General features: G+C 39.7%; 1 protein-coding gene across 1 annotated transcript in view; it reads left to right on the top strand.

Moving 5' to 3' along the window:
• Nucleotides 1–16,428, top strand: part of kcnk3a (potassium channel, subfamily K, member 3a) — a 40,935-nt gene extending 24,507 nt beyond the window's left edge. Inside the window, exon 2 of the mRNA XM_087806200.1 lies at nt 13,530–16,428. Within this exon, the coding sequence (XP_087662326.1) occupies nt 13,530–14,440 (911 nt within the window). The 3' untranslated portion in view covers nt 14,441–16,428. The remainder of the gene's footprint in view (nt 1–13,529) is intronic.
• Nucleotides 16,429–16,977: the final 549 nt, after the last annotated feature.

Genomic DNA, 16,977 nt, shown 5'->3' with positions numbered 1-16,977 from the left:
ATGTTGTACATATGCCATTGTCAGCAATGACAGGTTTATGATGCTGTGCATCAATAATTATCCCAAGTTAATGCCACAGAGCTCATCTAACAGATGTAGACCATCCCACAAAATGTCTTAAACGTTTAGAGAATCTAGAGAAAATTAATGATTAAATCAACATATTTTAGGAATATGATAATGTCAAAGATGACATGCTTACGATGCCAAAACGCCATTTTAATTTCTCAATCTTGTCATTTTCTCGATCTTGGCATCCTTCTGTTATGTCTTATACACTTGGATGGCTGTGAACGACTCCTCACGAGCCGTGTTGAGGGAAATCTAAAAGCATCATCCATAAATTGTAGCCGGCGTACGTTGATTGCGAAGCTCATCAATCCTCCGGTTTGAAGTGTTTCCACTGAGGAAGTATGATAATAGCTCCGTGTTTGTTTTCTTGGTGACATTTTTAATAAATGATGCGTGAAATTGAACTTCTTTACAATTCGCTGATGTCTCAGCTTCCCCCCTTCGTCAGATTATAGAGTGATGGTTTGAGGGCTCGCTATGATTGTGATAGCAGTTTTTTTTTTATTAAATGCTGCTGGACACACGCATGCTCGCAGATATATAAAATACTACTTTAGTCTAGACGGTTCTGGGAATCTTGGCTCTCCTGGTAGACGAACCGAAAACCCTGCTGGTGCTTTGTGAATATACAGATGGTTCACCAGGGAAAAAGTTGTGCCCTAGAAGTATTTGTTAAAAGGGGGATCTCTGTTTTCTGTCAAAGGTCTGCATTCCACACAAGCACTGATTCCAGAAATGGTTCAGAATGACTTCGTCCTTTTGCTATTTGTATGCAAACCATTTATAACTGGAAAAATCCCCTCAATAACTTCACCGAACAGCGTGCATCATGCCTCTCTTTTTATGAATATCTAGAAAAGGTAATGGTATTTTCTAGAATGTTCGAGCCACTTCTCTTCTATAGAGTGATTTCCCTGGGAGAATATTTCTCTTCCTTGAGTTGGACATTAAACAAAATTTAAACTGGCATCAATGAAAGATTTCTAGGAAGTCAAACTGGAATTCCCTGGTATAACAACACCGTAGCTTTTCCAGGAACCATGGGATGGCGTAGCGTTACGGATAAGGATTTTACCTCGTCAGAAAAGTATGTTTGTGTTGTGATTCACATCCAAACTGAAGTTATTCCTGGCAATATTTGTTGAAATAATGGATGATGAATGGAAAATTCTTTAATGGATTCAGCAGTAGGTTATTTATTTCCCAACACAACTGGAACATTACCACAAGTGAAAGTTAAAGTGGATGTGCGATATGGGAAATCTAGAGCGGGAACCAGGTTAAATAAAGGATTGCCTAGAGATTCAAATCAGTAAACCTTCTTGTTGAAGCACTACGCCATCCTCTTTCCTCAAGTATGTAGATAGATAAACTTTATGAATCCCTCTGGAGGTCTCCTTCAGGAAATTGATTTCCAGCACATAGCAACAAAGACGTTGTAGACGTAGTTTTATAAAAACTAGAACAAGAACAAAGTGCCATAAAAAGAACAAAAATATAAATCCAAGTATATAGAACATAGATCAAAGATAAATGACACAAGAAAAGGATACAAAGAAACACAGAATAGAATCATCTTTTCACTTCACTCCTGCCCCTAAACTCAGAATTAAACAACCTAATATCAATGGAATGAATGAGTCCCTGAGTCTATTAGTGTTGCATCATGGGAGGAGCATTTGTGCTCCATCTGCTTCTCTGCTCTCTGATGACAGTGTTCAGAGGATGACTGTCACCATCCATGATGGACAGTAGTTTGTTCAATGATCTCCTCTCAGCAACTGTCACCAGTGAGTCCAGCTTCATTCCAACCACAGAACCAGCCATTCTGATCAACCTGTCCAACCTGTTGACACTCCTCTTGGACACATTTCCACCCCAACACACCACAGCATAGAACAGGACACTGGCCACCACAGACTGGTAGAACATGCAGAGGAGCTTCCTTCAGATTTGAAATGATCGGAGCCTCCTCAGAAACTACAGTCTACTCTGAACTTTCTTATACACATAGTCTGTGTTGCAGGACAAGTAACAGTAAATTCAGGACATAATCCCTACAACCATTTCACTGAAAACACAATGATAAGAATTTCAGCAAAATTCTACTTCGGAAGCTGCCAAATGAAAAGTTGAAACATGCCAACAGAACCAGGCAACCATGGGGCCATTATCTTAAAGCAGTCTAGTTCATAAGCCAAACTAAATGTGTATTTACAAAACTGTCCTTAAAAGGAAGTATTATCTCGGTGCTTGTCCATTAAATGTATTTCTGTTTACATCAGTTTAACTCTAACAGGAAGTCTCTGTATAGTCGTTGAAATTGATGATTTCCGTTTCATAACTTGTGTTGAACACTGGCATGTGTATATGCCACAATATCAACATGACTATTAAACTCACTTAATGGTGGGAAAAAGAAATGACTGATGTGGCACCTGTGTCTTGAGTTTGACACATCTGGGCCAAGAATGGTCGAGAAAAGCATTTCCTTTTTTTTCTTCTGTTAGCAAATAATATATAATCAAGTCATGGGTTCAGTAAACACAAGAGCCCTTTGGCAAGGTCTTTTTTTTCTCTACCGGATAAAGCGTCTGCAAAATGAGGAGAAATATAAAGAATCACTTTCATCTCAATGACGGAATTAAAAATGAACACAACATTTTCCCTGAATTTCTGAAGTCATTTATTCGCCTCAGGTTGAAGCCAAATATTGAAACAAAAAGTCCAATCTACCTGTCGTCTGGACACTGCAGCATTTTCATCCCAGTCAGTTGTCATCAGCTGCATACTGATCACACTGTGCAAGTGAATCTGATGCAAAGAGGTGAAAATGACTAAATCAGAAACGCTGTCGTCAGAAATACTAAAAAGGTGCAGAGAAATTGTTTTGATGAAAGTGGTTAAGGGGCTCATCTGGATTTTGATCCGATCGAATTCAATAAAAATAGATATTTCCAATTTGCCAATCCCCGAAAAAATAGAATAACAGAAAATAGTAAAAATAAATCATCAGCAGCGTCTTTTCAACACTTTTGTCAAATCATTTAGTATTTCAGTTTTGTTGTAAGTCTAAATGGTCTGATAACACTACAATTTAAGTCAGATTTACATGTCCAGAATAAGTCAGATTTAAAGAGACTAAAGTAAAAAATTAGAAACTTAAAATAAAAAGTCTTGGCATTGGCACATTTACATTTATACTACATATAAAACAAGTCATTTAGATGTCATTTTGTATCTTTAAATTTCTGTATTTTTCAAGATGATTTATTTAGTCGAAAAAAAACACTTGCTTAAATGTCAGTTCTTGCAGTGGGAGGGGGGGGGGATGCATTAAAAGAGTGCAAGGGTTGAGAGATACATCAATAAAGGAAAAATAACGTGTAGATTTAAGTATCTTAAATATATGTTGGACTCTATTGTACTCATAAGTGTGTGCCTGTTTGTACAAAACTCTCTTTTCTTTATTGATCTTAAGCCCCGCCCACTGAAAACATGTTGTTTTTTTCTGGAGATGAAATCTCATTAATAACCAGACCCACTCAGCTGTGATTGGTCACACATTGAGGTTTGTCACCGTGTGTCATCAATCTCTGAAGTCTCCACCTACACGACACTCGTTGTGTAAACAAAGCGGGGCATGACTACAGTTGGCCATTATCATTGGTCTTAATGGACTCCACTCTCGTAACCTCTCGTTCGCTGAGAATAACTTCAAAACATGGTCATGACGAGGGACTTACACATCTTGGAGACAAGAATTCAACATATCAAACATGTGAGTGAGTCAGCTTTTTTGAGTGAGCGTGAGTTTGGTTTTCACATTAGTTGCTCTTCTAGTTGAGAATGTGTACTGTTGAAGATCGGCTAATGTTAGCTGGGCTGAATATTAAAATCCATGAAAAGTTTCCCACCGACGATAGTAATGTGGAAGTGCTGAAGTCCAAGATGCTTTTTTTAATGGAAAAAAAATTCCCTTTGTAGATCATTTCGATAAGAATCATTCGTAAAAGAGTCACGTTTGTTTTTCTCTCTCAATCCTCAATAATCCGAGAAAATTTCACGCTGAATTTCCTCTGGTGTTACACAGGTTGTGATTATCTGCAGATATCTGAGAGTTTCAGTTTCTCTTGCTGTGGTGATGCACATCAGTGTTAGCAGACACATATGTTCTATCCTTCAATTATACCTAAGCAATTATGAAAGTTCTGGTGGATCCATAGAGATTCAGACCCTGCAGCCCCCACCCCAGAACCGTCTCACGCTACATATTCCAGTTCCACACGGCAGCTCCCAGAAGCCATTGTGAAACTCAACAGGCAGCAGGCGGGCGATAAGAAGCTTACTCTCAGTAGAGCCGTTCAACTGAAGGTTGCAGCGATGATGTGACTCCTGCCCCGAAAAAAAAAAAAAAAAAGGATTAGTGATGACGAGGTACAAACCTACCAGAGGTCGACAAGAGCTTGCTCGTGTCAAAAGTTGTTTCATTATTTTGAATAATGAGTCTTCATCACAACGATTAGAGAAGACATGAACACATCATCACGTCCACAACGATGATGATAGTGACCAAAGCAGAGTTTTCAGAGAACTTCTGGAGGTGACAAGATGGTTGATGTAGACCAAAGTCCACTTTGTCAGTTGGTCCAACACCGGCATGACCTTGTCAATGAGCAGAGTGGCCCGGATGGTGTTAAAAGAATCGTAGAAATCAAAGAACATGATGTGAGTGGAGCAGGTGTGCGATGATGAGTCTCTCAAGAGTCTTCGTCCAGCCCTCCTTCGAGTGGGGTTTCTTTGGCATCAGTCACAGCTGTGGGACCATGTTTCAGATGGAACAGGTGCTGGACAATTTAACACAGCTGGTCCACGCTTGGATTTCGGGAAAACTGGAACTGATGTCATCTGAAGCCTTGCCTGGACAGACAGGAAGGTTGAAAAAGAGAAGCTCTGTACGTAAAGACATAGTGAAGGTAAGACACTGAGGTGGTTAAACACATCATCGGAAAAGGAATCCATTCACACGGGGGTTCGAGACCACTATCACAAGGTGAATATAGTTATGAATATAACTCGTTTTCCAGCCTGGTTAAGAAATCTTTGTGGCTTTTAGATCCTGGTTATGTCAGAAATGGTGCCGTTATAGTACCAAGTACCTGATGGAGAACCTAGAGAGATTGTGAGTTGGACTAGACTGAAGGGTGTCATTGTACAGCTCCATGAGGGAGATATATGGACATGTGTTAGTCCAGGAAGTTGAACTCTATATTCACTGAACAGTCTATCGATGTTCTTCCTTTTTTTTTTATATATATATTTCTTTGGAGACAAGGCTTTGAGTAGTACTCAAGTATTAGCTCTGATAAAGTATACCACTAGCTAGCTTTGTAGTTTTAAGGTTTGTGTCCAGGTTCGATCAGGGATGGAGGTAAGATGGACATGAGTTCAACCAAACAATCGTGGCGTTCAACCACAAGCTTTTTCAAAAGACCAAATTTGGAAGGCTTCAGTTTCAGAGATGCAAAGCACAATTGTTTCATCTAAATATCAAGACAAACTATCGCTTCCGTTTATCTCCACTTTTTTGGTTTTTAATGACTGTTAAATAGTTGAATCAATAGCTTGACGCCTCAATTATTAATTTTTTTCCGAAACCGAGAGCCCGACCGACACTCAAGCTGCGTCACTTCTGAAGTGATGCTCTTGATGAACCGTCGACGGCGCTGAGAACAAACCGCGGCTGGTAATCAATGGAAAATATAATTGAGTGACGGAAGAACTGAAGCCTCAACAGGCACATTATGTGACTCTTTGATGTATTTCCGAGGCGGGCTTTTTTATCCGCGCCTAATGAATCAGTGTAATGATGACATTAGTGGCGGCGTTTTGTTCTACAGCCAGCACAAACAAACCGCCTGTCATCTTCCACGGCGCGCCATCAATCACCCGAGTGGAAGGTGAACGTGACAAGTGGCAGAACCGCCGAGCGATGGGCGGCGGCGGGTGCTGCATGATTTTTGAACCCGGCGAAGGGTTAACGTGTCGCTGAACCGAATTAAGCCTCATCTGCTAAAAACCAATACAGGGGGGATTAAAATTGTGTAATGACTGACGGGTTGCTGGAAAAATGCAACATTTGGAGTCTTGGAATGTAATCTCCGACTGCTGTTGAGGATCTGTGGAGGATATCAGTGTTTATTTCTTGGAAGCTTTGAAGTGCCTACAAATGATCATTCTCTAATGAAAGTAAGCAGAGAGATGCAGATGAGCGAAGTGCACCTGTGCCACGTTTATAAGCCAGCCCTGCTCAAATGTTCCCATTAAAGCCTCTTTCCAATGTGAACTCACTGTGTCACAACAATTATTCTCAGGTTCTATTAAACTGTATGAGAATCGCTCGGGAAATGTAATGATTGGTCTTTTTTTTTTTTTAGCGGCGGTGCCTCCATTTCTGGCTGTGGGATGTATTGAAATATTGTGCTAAGAGTGGCAGGCATCAGAGGTTTAGAGGTTACAAGTTCAATTTCAGCCAGTCAAAAAATGCTTCACCTCATTTCTTATCCAGTTCGGAGATTCGTAATCTCCGTCCCTGGTGTGCGTGGATGTGTTTTCATTGGTAGATTTCTTGTTTTACGGATAATCGAACTCAACCACACAACACCTACTGTTATTAGTTGTTAATTTTCAACCTATGTTTACACTTAAAACATACACAATTGATACTCTGAATACATCCTGCAAGTGTAAAAAAAACAATTTCTGTTTGGCAAGAACAGTTACACTATGTTTATTATAAATGATGCAGCTACTGTTGACACACGCCCGATACAAACTTCTCAAAAAAGGTAAATTTGACAGTTAGTATTTGGACTCAAACCTCTTTAAATGTTGCTACATTTAGCCTTAAAGATAAACCGCTGGGGCAGCATAATGGAGCTTTGACTGTTGTTTTAACATTGAACAAAGTTATAAAAACCTTTGCCATTTGAAAACATAGCCAATGGTAACCCTTGTGTTATCTTTGGGTCAAGGTGACCCGAAGGCCTGAAAACAAATGTGTTTGAGGTATCCCTTGCGTTGTCACCGAGTCAAGGTGAACAACCTTAATTGCTTCCCTAGGGAATTAAGAATAGGTGTATAACTCAATCGGAATGACGCAAAAAAAACCCTTTTTTTGTGAGTTTTATCTAATCCTGGTTTGGTAATTTTACTTTTATCTATTGTATTTTTATATCATTAATCTCTTTTTAATTTATTTCATTTTTATATCTTGTACTGTTGCCACAACAAATTCCTGTGTTGTGTTTTCTAATAAGCAACTACAAAAAAAGGAACAAACCTGATCAAAAACAAACCATAAAAGACATCCATGAAAATGAAGATATATATACCTTTGTTCGTTGTTAGCCAGATGTTAGCTTAACGGTTCTAGAAGCAGAAAAATGAGTGCGAGAAACAACGTGTAATATGGATTACGAAGGGTTGATCGGAATAAAATAGGTTTTAATTTATCACCGTGATTGACCTGATTCCATTTGCTTAATGAGGTGTTGAAGGTTCTAAAAGACAGACATGGGTTTTGGTTGGAAAAAATAGCAGCACCGAGATCCTCCCAGTGGTAGTGGAAGGTGGTAACTTGGAGGTAATCAAGGAGATGCCAGAGACACGCTGCCACTGATGGCAATCTGTGGCAATGTCAATTGGCAAGAAACACCTTAAGACGTTTTTATTTGTTCAGGCTTTTCCTTGATTTTCTGGAACTCCTGTTGTGTTATCAGTTTTATCTTGACCTTTAAAGTATATACTTTATTGAATATTGTTTTGATTGTTTAAGCGCTTTGTGACCCTGGTCTGGAAAAGCGCTATACAAATAAAAATTACTTACTTACTTACTTACTTACTTACATACTGCTACTGCCACTAGGAGGCTCTCGCTGTCTATATTAAGAAGTCAAAACTGTTAATTGTATGTGATGTGCTGCATGTTTTAATGTCTTAAATATTAATCCTACAATTTTCAGATAAGTAAAATACTAGATCTCCAAAGAAAACTGTACGTAGAATGAATACTGAATCTTTCAGACTTGTCATGGTCTCACTTTTTAACCTTTTCAAAAGGGGTGAGTCAGCACTTTTCTTTTTTTACGTGGTGGCAGAAACTGACATGCGTGTAAACAGAGTGTGGAGAAGGTTCGTGTCACGTCAAGTGCACCAGGTCTCCTCGCTCTCCCTGCCTAGTGCTGGGACGGCTGGACCTGTCGCCTCCAGCGTCGGCATCTGTCGTTGACGAGAGGCCGCCGTCGCCGTGGTCACCCGCCACGTCCTCCTCCTCGCCGCTGAGGCTTCCTGACAGGCGGGTCGAGTGTGTTCAGAACCCGAGCCCTCCGTCCCGCTGCAGCACATCATTGGCCTGTGAAGGATGAGCCTGCGAGGAATAATTCTCTCCAGGATGCTCGGACCTGACAAGGAGAAGCTTTAAATTGTCTTTCATAGAGAACTTCCCCCTGCAGGTGCAGACGCAGAGTTTAATCTCCAGGGTGCGAAGCATTGGCAGACAATAACATCTGTTATTAAAATAACTTCTTGCAAAAGTTTTAAACATCAGGGGAGAGATATGGAGGTGTATCAGTGCCTTCGGAATGTTGAATAGTTGAAGTTAACAATTGAAATATTGCATTTTTAATTTGAAATGTTGTTTGGTTTTTTTTAAATTGAATTGTAATTTGTTAAATAGTTGAATTCAATAATCGATATTGTAAGTTGTTTTTTTTTCCTATCAATAATTCATCAAAAAATTGATATTTTTTTCAAATTAATGTTTTATTTTTTACACGTAGAGATTGAAATTCTTATTCTTGGATTTAAAAAAAACAATCGGAATTAAATATTAAAAAATAAAAAATAAATATTTTGTGCCTTTTCAATTTAATATACACATTTGGTATAATAGTGCCAATATTTGTATATTGAATTTAAAAGGAAGAGGCATTTTAATTTTTTTTATAGATGTTTAAATCCATTATCATTTTTTTGGCTTATAATAGAATTTAAAAGGCTAAGAATTAAAAAATATTTTATTGAAATAACTTATTTTTGATTTATTTAAATTAATTTACCTCATTTAAATAATTCATTTATTATGAAGTTATTCATATAGTTTACTTAAATTATTTTAAAGAAATAAATAAACTTTCAAGTGACAGATTATTGTAAATAAATGATCAATAAAAAAAAAAGTCAACCTTTCAACATCAAAATGATTAAATTCAATTATTCAAAAAACACAAATCAATGCTTAAAAACATTTCACTAACAAAGTCAAAATGTTAACCTTTTATATGTTAAATTCAAAAATGTAATATTCTGATGGCACGGATATATTCTCATAATATGTTGTCAGAATTCTTCATGAAGAAACATGCATCAGTATTTTGGTGAGAGATCACTTTCTTTTCATTCTTGTGACGCGGCACTGAGCGATCGTGATGAACTCGCTTTGCCTCAGTCGTTAAATGTTATGACGAGACGCTCACTTTGACCCTGGAAGGTTGTTGATATGATACAAGGACACTTTGGTCCCTCAGCTCCGCCACGAGAGACTGTCCCAGACGAGCGGTGACATCATCGCTGACATCATTTAGTCTGACGATGAGGAGAAAACGAGTTATTCAGAGGACGGATACGTGTTAACATCCACTCCACTGATGAGAATGTTCATCTGTTTGTTTGTTTTTTATTCCACATCAGCCTCCATTTGGATTCATTAGTTCACTCATTTCCTAGTTTTAAAGGTAGTCTCTGTATTTTTAGACCAAGTTTTTTCTTTAGTCTCATTTGAAATGTCTTTTTTGGACACATTTCTTTAGACTTACCAGTTGATACCAACTGGATCAGTTCGAAGTATATTTGGTCATTATTGGTTTATTAATAACAATAAAATGTCATGTCTTTGAGTGTGTTTTTTAATCGTTTAGAATAAAGGACAAGACTAGTATTTTGAAACAGTAAAGTCTTTTTTCAACTTCCTCTATCACCATCTCTATTCCAGGAATATTTTACAAGGTTTATCAGGGCTTCATCGTCTTACTTATTATAACCAGTCTATAACTAGTCCACCACCTCTATTTTTGGACCTCCTGGTTAACACCAAACATCCTGGTGTTCAAGTCTAGACTAGTCCAGTCTTTAAGATGTCTTAGTCTACCAATCCTTATTTGGAATTATTGGTAAACCCAAACTATGCCTGACTAAGTAACCAAGTCAATTTTGGGCTTCCTGATTGAACAAGTATTTTGTACCTGATTAAATCTATCATGGTCTTCGTAGAGTCAGTTCTGGTTTACCTTAATTTACCTTGGATTTTATTTTGGAGATCCTAATTTCAACATCCAAGTCAACGTAGGATTTCCCAGCTCTTGATTTCCTACAGCTTAAAAGTTATTTTGTGACTATTCCTAATAGACTACTCTAAACTTTTACAGTTTACCAGGTTTGGTCCTTTGAGTTTAAGAAGTCGGTTCAGGTCGTTGGTCTATTTGTAGTTTACGTAGAATATTTTGGAGCTTCTTACCAAATCACCCATTGGTCTGTTATGGATTATTCAGGTTGAGATTCTGCCTCATAAATTCCACCTACACACCAGCACTAAAGAAAATATTTTGTTTGTGATTATTCTTTTAGAATTACCCAAACTTTTCCAAAGATGTTTGTGTTTCCCTGAAAAGTCTTGAAATATAAATCGCAGCGGCCATAGACGACAAAAGGGACGAGACAGTTGTAAAGCGCGACCTCCTGGTGGCGCTAAAAGTGTCGGCGAGCTCCACGTCTGAGGCCCGAGAGGTCGCGTCGTTCCCGACATCAACAGATATATATCAGCGATAACGGCTCCGGTTTCAGCACCAGCGCCGTCTTAAACAGATTTGTCCTCAGACGGACAGATGGTCGAACCACACACACACACACCGGTGAGACGATAGCGGCGGAAGACGAGGAATTAAATCAGCCAGAAGAGTGATTTCATTCTAAATGTCCGTCACGTTTTATTCCGCCGCCGGGGTCGACGAGTGGCGAGAGTAGATGTGAGGGAGATGTTTCCTCATATTGATGTGGAGCTTTTACTGCTGGACACAAGAGACGGAAGTGGACATTGAAGAGAAAACAAGAGTTCACACTCGCCCTGTGACATGGAGAAGTGCTTCAAACATCTCAGGACTTTGTGACTACATGTTCTGTCCATTCATCTTTCTATCCACCATCAATCCATCCATCAATCATTCATCCATCTATCCATTCTTCCCTCAACATCTCAGATCCATCTGTCCTTTCACCCACACATCCATCAATCATTCATTCATGCATCCATCATCAAGCCATCATTGTAACCATCCATTATTCATCCATCCATCCTAGAGCCATTCAATCATCCATCATCCATCCATCAATCATTCACCCATCTATCCTTCATCCATTTATCTATCCAGTAGTCATACATTTATCCATAGATCAATCATCAATTGATCATCTACCCATCCATCAATGATACATCCATCCATCCATCCATCTATACATAAAACATCATCAATCATCCATGTTTCCGTTATTAATGTCCTGTCATCTTTCATACATCCAACATTCATCCATTCTACTATAAATTATTCATCCATCTATCATCCATTATCCATTCATTATTCGTCAATCCAGTAGATATCAATCCATAGATCAATCATAAATCGACTATCCATCAATGATACCATTAATCAATAATAATACATCCATCCATCATCTATTGCCCATCATCTATCATCCATCCATCCTTTAACCCACCCACTCATCCATCTATCATCCACCCATCATGAATACATCATGTGTCATCCATACATCCATTATTAGTTCATCTGTCATCTATCATTTATCCATCATCCATTCATTCAACCATCCATTCATCATCCACCCATCATTAATACATCATCTATCATCCATCCATCCTTTAACCCACCCACTCATCCATCTATCATCCACCCATCATTAATACATCATGTGTCATCCATACATCCATTATTAGTTCATCTGTTATCTATCGCTCATTCAACCATCCATTCAATTCAATTCAATTCAATTTTATTTAAAGTGTCTTATCATAACAAAGTTATCTCAAGACACTATACAGTTGAAGTAAGACTATATTCATCATCCATCCATCATTAATACATCATGTGTCATCCATACATCCATTATTAGTTCATCTGTCATCTATCGCTCATTCAACCATCCATTCAATTCAATTCAATTCAATTTTATTTAAAGTGTCTTATCATAACAAAGTTATCTCAAGACACTATACAGTTGAAGTAAGACTATATTCATCATCCATCCATCATTAATGCATCATGTGTCATCCATACATCCATTATTAATCATCTGTCATCTATCATCCATTCATCCTTTAACCCACCCACCCATCCATCCATCATTCAACCATCATTAATACATAATCAATCCATACATCCATTATAAGTTCATTCAACCGTCCATCTATCTTTCATCCATCATCTATTGAACATCCATCCATTCAACCGGTCTATCCCTGTATTTGTGAGGCCTTCATCAAGTCCAAACTGTAGTACTGCTGGTGTTGAAATATTCTTAAAACGTTCATCGAACTGAGAGACATAATAAAGAGAGCCTATAGGTTAGGAGGTGAAACATCTTTCCAAAACTCTACATAGTCCACTTGCCTCATTTTGGAACCTTCACTGGACGAATGAGAACCTACTTGGAAAGTTCAATATTCAGTCCCTTTTTTTCCCCTATCTTTATCTGTACAGGTTCATTATTTCGTTTTCTCCAAATGACATGTTCTATATTTCTCGTGTGCCGACTGATTCCACAGCTCACACGTGGATTTATCTTCAATGTACCAGAAGAAGGAATATATATGTTAATCAGTACTATCGGTTTTTCGTTCATCTCGGAGGAGAGCAGCAGACATGAGAGTGAGATCTAATTACCCAAACATTTAAAAGCACAAGAGATGGACTCTCCAAAAAAACCCCCGTCCAGATCGCTTCCCTGCCTCTCGCTCTCTTGTTTATCTGATCTGGGACAATGTTGCCGGCTAATTATATACAAAAGTACTCATTAGCCAGGTCCACTCCTCAGAGAACAATCGTCCATGAATTATTCAGCATCTCTTCTCCTCTCGCGACTGCCGCATCAATACCGGCCGCCGCCGCCACAGCGCCCTGCATCTCCAATTGCATTCTGCCACTGTGAAATGAAGGGTCTCCGAAGGTACCAGAGCGGACGCTCGGAGCATGCAAATCGTTTATATCTGTCTATTCCAGGTCGGTCTATCGCCGGAGCCCGGAGGATCCGCGGGACCCGGGTCCTCTCTGCTGTGGAGTTAATTAGTTCTGCCTGGCTAACCTGCTGCTTCTTCTGCGTCTCCTCCTCAGGGTATGGCCACGCCGCTCCCAGCACTCGCGAGGGCAAGATGTTCTGCATGCTCTACGCCCTCCTGGGGATCCCGCTCACGCTGGTCATGTTCCAGAGCGTCGGCGAGCGCATCAACACCTGCGTCAGGTACCTGCTCCACCGGCTGAAGAAGTGCCTGGGCATGAGGCGCACCGAGGTCTCCATGGTCAACATGGTCATCATCGGCTCCATCTCCTGCCTGAGCACGCTGTTCCTCGGCGCCGTGGCCTTCTATCACTTCGAGGGCTGGAGCTTCTTCCACGCCTTCTACTACTGCTTCATCACCCTCACCACCATCGGCTTCGGGGACTACGTGGCCCTCCAGAACAACGAGGCGCTCCAGAAGAAGCGGGACTACGTGGTCTTCAGCTTCATCTACATCCTCACGGGCCTGGCGGTGATCGGCGCCTTCCTCAACCTCGTCGTCCTCCGCTTCATGACCATGAACGCCGAGGACGAGAAGCGCGACGCCGAGCAGAGGGCGCTGCTCTCGCGCAACGGGCAGGCGGGCGGACACTTCCACTGCTCCGTGGACCCGTCGTCCGCCGCCTCCACGCCGTCCGGGTGCGGCGCCGTGGGCGGCAGCGGCGGCGGGCCGGCCAGCCGCGGCCTACGTAGCGTTTACAACGAGGTGCTCCAGTTCCAGTCCATGTGCTCGTGCCTGTGGTACAAGAGCAGGGAGAAGCTGCAGTACTCCATCCCCATGATCATCCCCCGCGACCTCTCGTCCTCGGACACCTACATGGAGCAGGGGGAGGCCTTCACCAACCCGCTGCACTCCGACGGCTGCGTTTGCGGCCTCCAGCACCACTCGGGCATCAGCTCCGTGTCCACGGGTCTGCACAGCATAATGACGGACAGACGACTAGATAAACGACGCAGTTCCATTTAAAAAAAAACAAAAAAACATGAAGGTTGTTTCCGTAGCAGCCGCCCAAAACACCGAAAAGGCAGCAGAACTCTTGAGACGAGACGAGACCGACTGCCTGACCCGAACTTTCCGTCACTGCCCAGATTTCTACCTCTGATCGCGTGTTGTAAATTTGACAGCCTCACTGTCCTTAAAAAAAAAGTTTGGTTCAGTGCTGCATTCAAGACAGTAATAGACTCTTCAATTCAAGTTGCAAAATCTCAAGTCAAACCAGTGATGCTTACATTTGAGACAATGAGAGTTCAATTGACTTATACTCTCTTGAAATAAATGAAGAGGAAACACTCAATATGACGTGAAGGAAGTGACGTGCATGTTTAGCTACTTATGGAATGGAATCAAATGGAATGAAAATTGTTTTAACGAACTTTTAAAACACACGTGAACGCACCACAGACAATTATATCATCAATATAAATATTGAATTTCTTCACCAAAGATTTTTGTCGTTTATGGACAAAAAAAAAAATCCCATCCCTTTTTTTTTACATTTCACATCCATGCCAAAAACATCTATTTTAGACAATGAAAAAGTTTGATATTTTTTGATTGAACGAGGTTGTACAAACGCATCATCAACAATAACAGCATCAGTGGCAGTTATTGGGGAATTTTCTTACATTATCGACGGTGAAAAAAACACGCAAATTGTTGTATCGAGCGTCGTCACGTTTGTCGCCACGGCGATATCCGTCCGTCCTGTCGCCTTGAAGTGACCGACGTGACAATCTCTCGCTGGAAATGATCTGTTTTGTCTTTTCCTATCAGCGCTCTGCGAGTGGAAGTGGTGACGTTTCTGCCGGGAAAACAAAGGAATGATTGGAGATTTAACAACCTTCAGTAAGAACTGTGGACAGTCATGTTTTTACTCGGGTTATAAAAGGGATGAACTCACTGTGAGACAAGGTTTTGGGGGTCGTCTTGCTGTATATAAAGCACCTCAGAGACATAATTTATTCATCCGACGAGCTTCAGTCCACATGCAACATATCAGTGGAGCTTTGTACATACTCGAGTATTTTCACTGAGAGAAGAAATATTTTGACCGTCTTGACTTGTGTGTGTGTCTGTTCAGAGTCAAGCTCAGAGTTTTAGGCCAAAAAACTTTTAATGTACTTTGTCTTGGCTCAACAAAAATATGGACACAATTCCCAAGACGTGTGAAAGAGAAGTTTCACAAAGAGTTGTTGTTATATTGAATTATTGAAGCAAAATGTACAGCAACTTGCTGGTGTGAATTCTTAAAAGACTATAGTAGATTAAAATAGATTATTTCCTTTTAAATCACCAGTTGCTAGTTAGTTAATACTTTAAATAATATTTCACATTCTCTAGATATTGAATTTTTTCAATAAATATTTCAATTTTTTTATACTTAAATAAAAATACATATTTACAAGCTCAAATCAAACGAATTACATTCTAATAATTAAAAAATGTATTTCGGTTTATTTTTCTTTTTTTTTTACATTTGGAGGAATTTACATTTTAAATGATGTAGATCAATTAAGATTAATCCATAGATTAATTCACTTTAATCCCAGATTTATTGGCCAACAGTAAAACAAAACAGCTGATATTTATCTGGATCTAAAAGTATTTTGTTTATAGGTTTGTTTGGGCTTGTGTTTCCATCTCTGAAGACATTCGAAAAGCATTTTTTTTCCGTGTTTGATTGTTGCGTTCAAACGCTCACAGACGTCTTTTCTGTATTTTTGTTTGTCGCTTGATCTACTCTTAGGGTCGGACTCGTCACTGCTGCACCTTATACAAACTTAAAGACACTGACTTTTTCTTTTTCAATCGATCCGTTTGACAACGACACCATCTGTGTTGTCTGACCATGTTTGTACCTCATGCACTTCAGGAGACACAGTTGATTCCGCCAACGGAGGTTCTTTAAACCGTTGTAATGATTCTTCATCTGAAGATGACTTTGTTTCATTTTGGAAAAGATCTACTCACATCGTTCCCACTGGAATATTCTCAAGTCATCTGCAGCATTCTGATGTTCGTCTCGATGTGTGTTTGTGTCGAAAAAAACCATTTGCTTTAATATCAAATAAACTTTATTTAAATTGTGGCTCCTGAGTGTTTAATCGACAGGTCGACTCCGTCAGTGTCGTGTTTCCAGCGAGTCGGTCTCAGAGGAAGAAACACGAATCCGCCATATGTCGAGAGACGCGTCTTCCGGTCTCTGATTGGATGTAATTTTGCAGCACTTTTCCTTATTGATTTGCCATCACATGATTACAGCAGATCCCTTCGAGATTCCTGTTGCTACGCCAAACAAAATGACATTTTCAACAACACAGCGAGAGATGCTTGTTTTTTATTTTCACTTTATGTTTCCATTATAGCTCCTGTTAATCATTATTTCTTCTGTATTTAAGTGAATATTTGTTTATTCTTTTTAAATTTATTTTTAGGTTCTTTCTTCACGAAAAACTGACATTATTTTATATATTATAAAAACCTTTTTTAAGCCAGAAATTAAA

This window comes from Callionymus lyra, chromosome 13 (genome assembly GCF_982586985.1).
Source record: "Callionymus lyra chromosome 13, fCalLyr1.hap1.1, whole genome shotgun sequence".
Classification (NCBI taxonomy): domain Eukaryota; kingdom Metazoa; phylum Chordata; class Actinopteri; order Syngnathiformes; family Callionymidae; genus Callionymus; species Callionymus lyra.
This window is presented reverse-complemented; position numbering and strand designations above follow the sequence as displayed.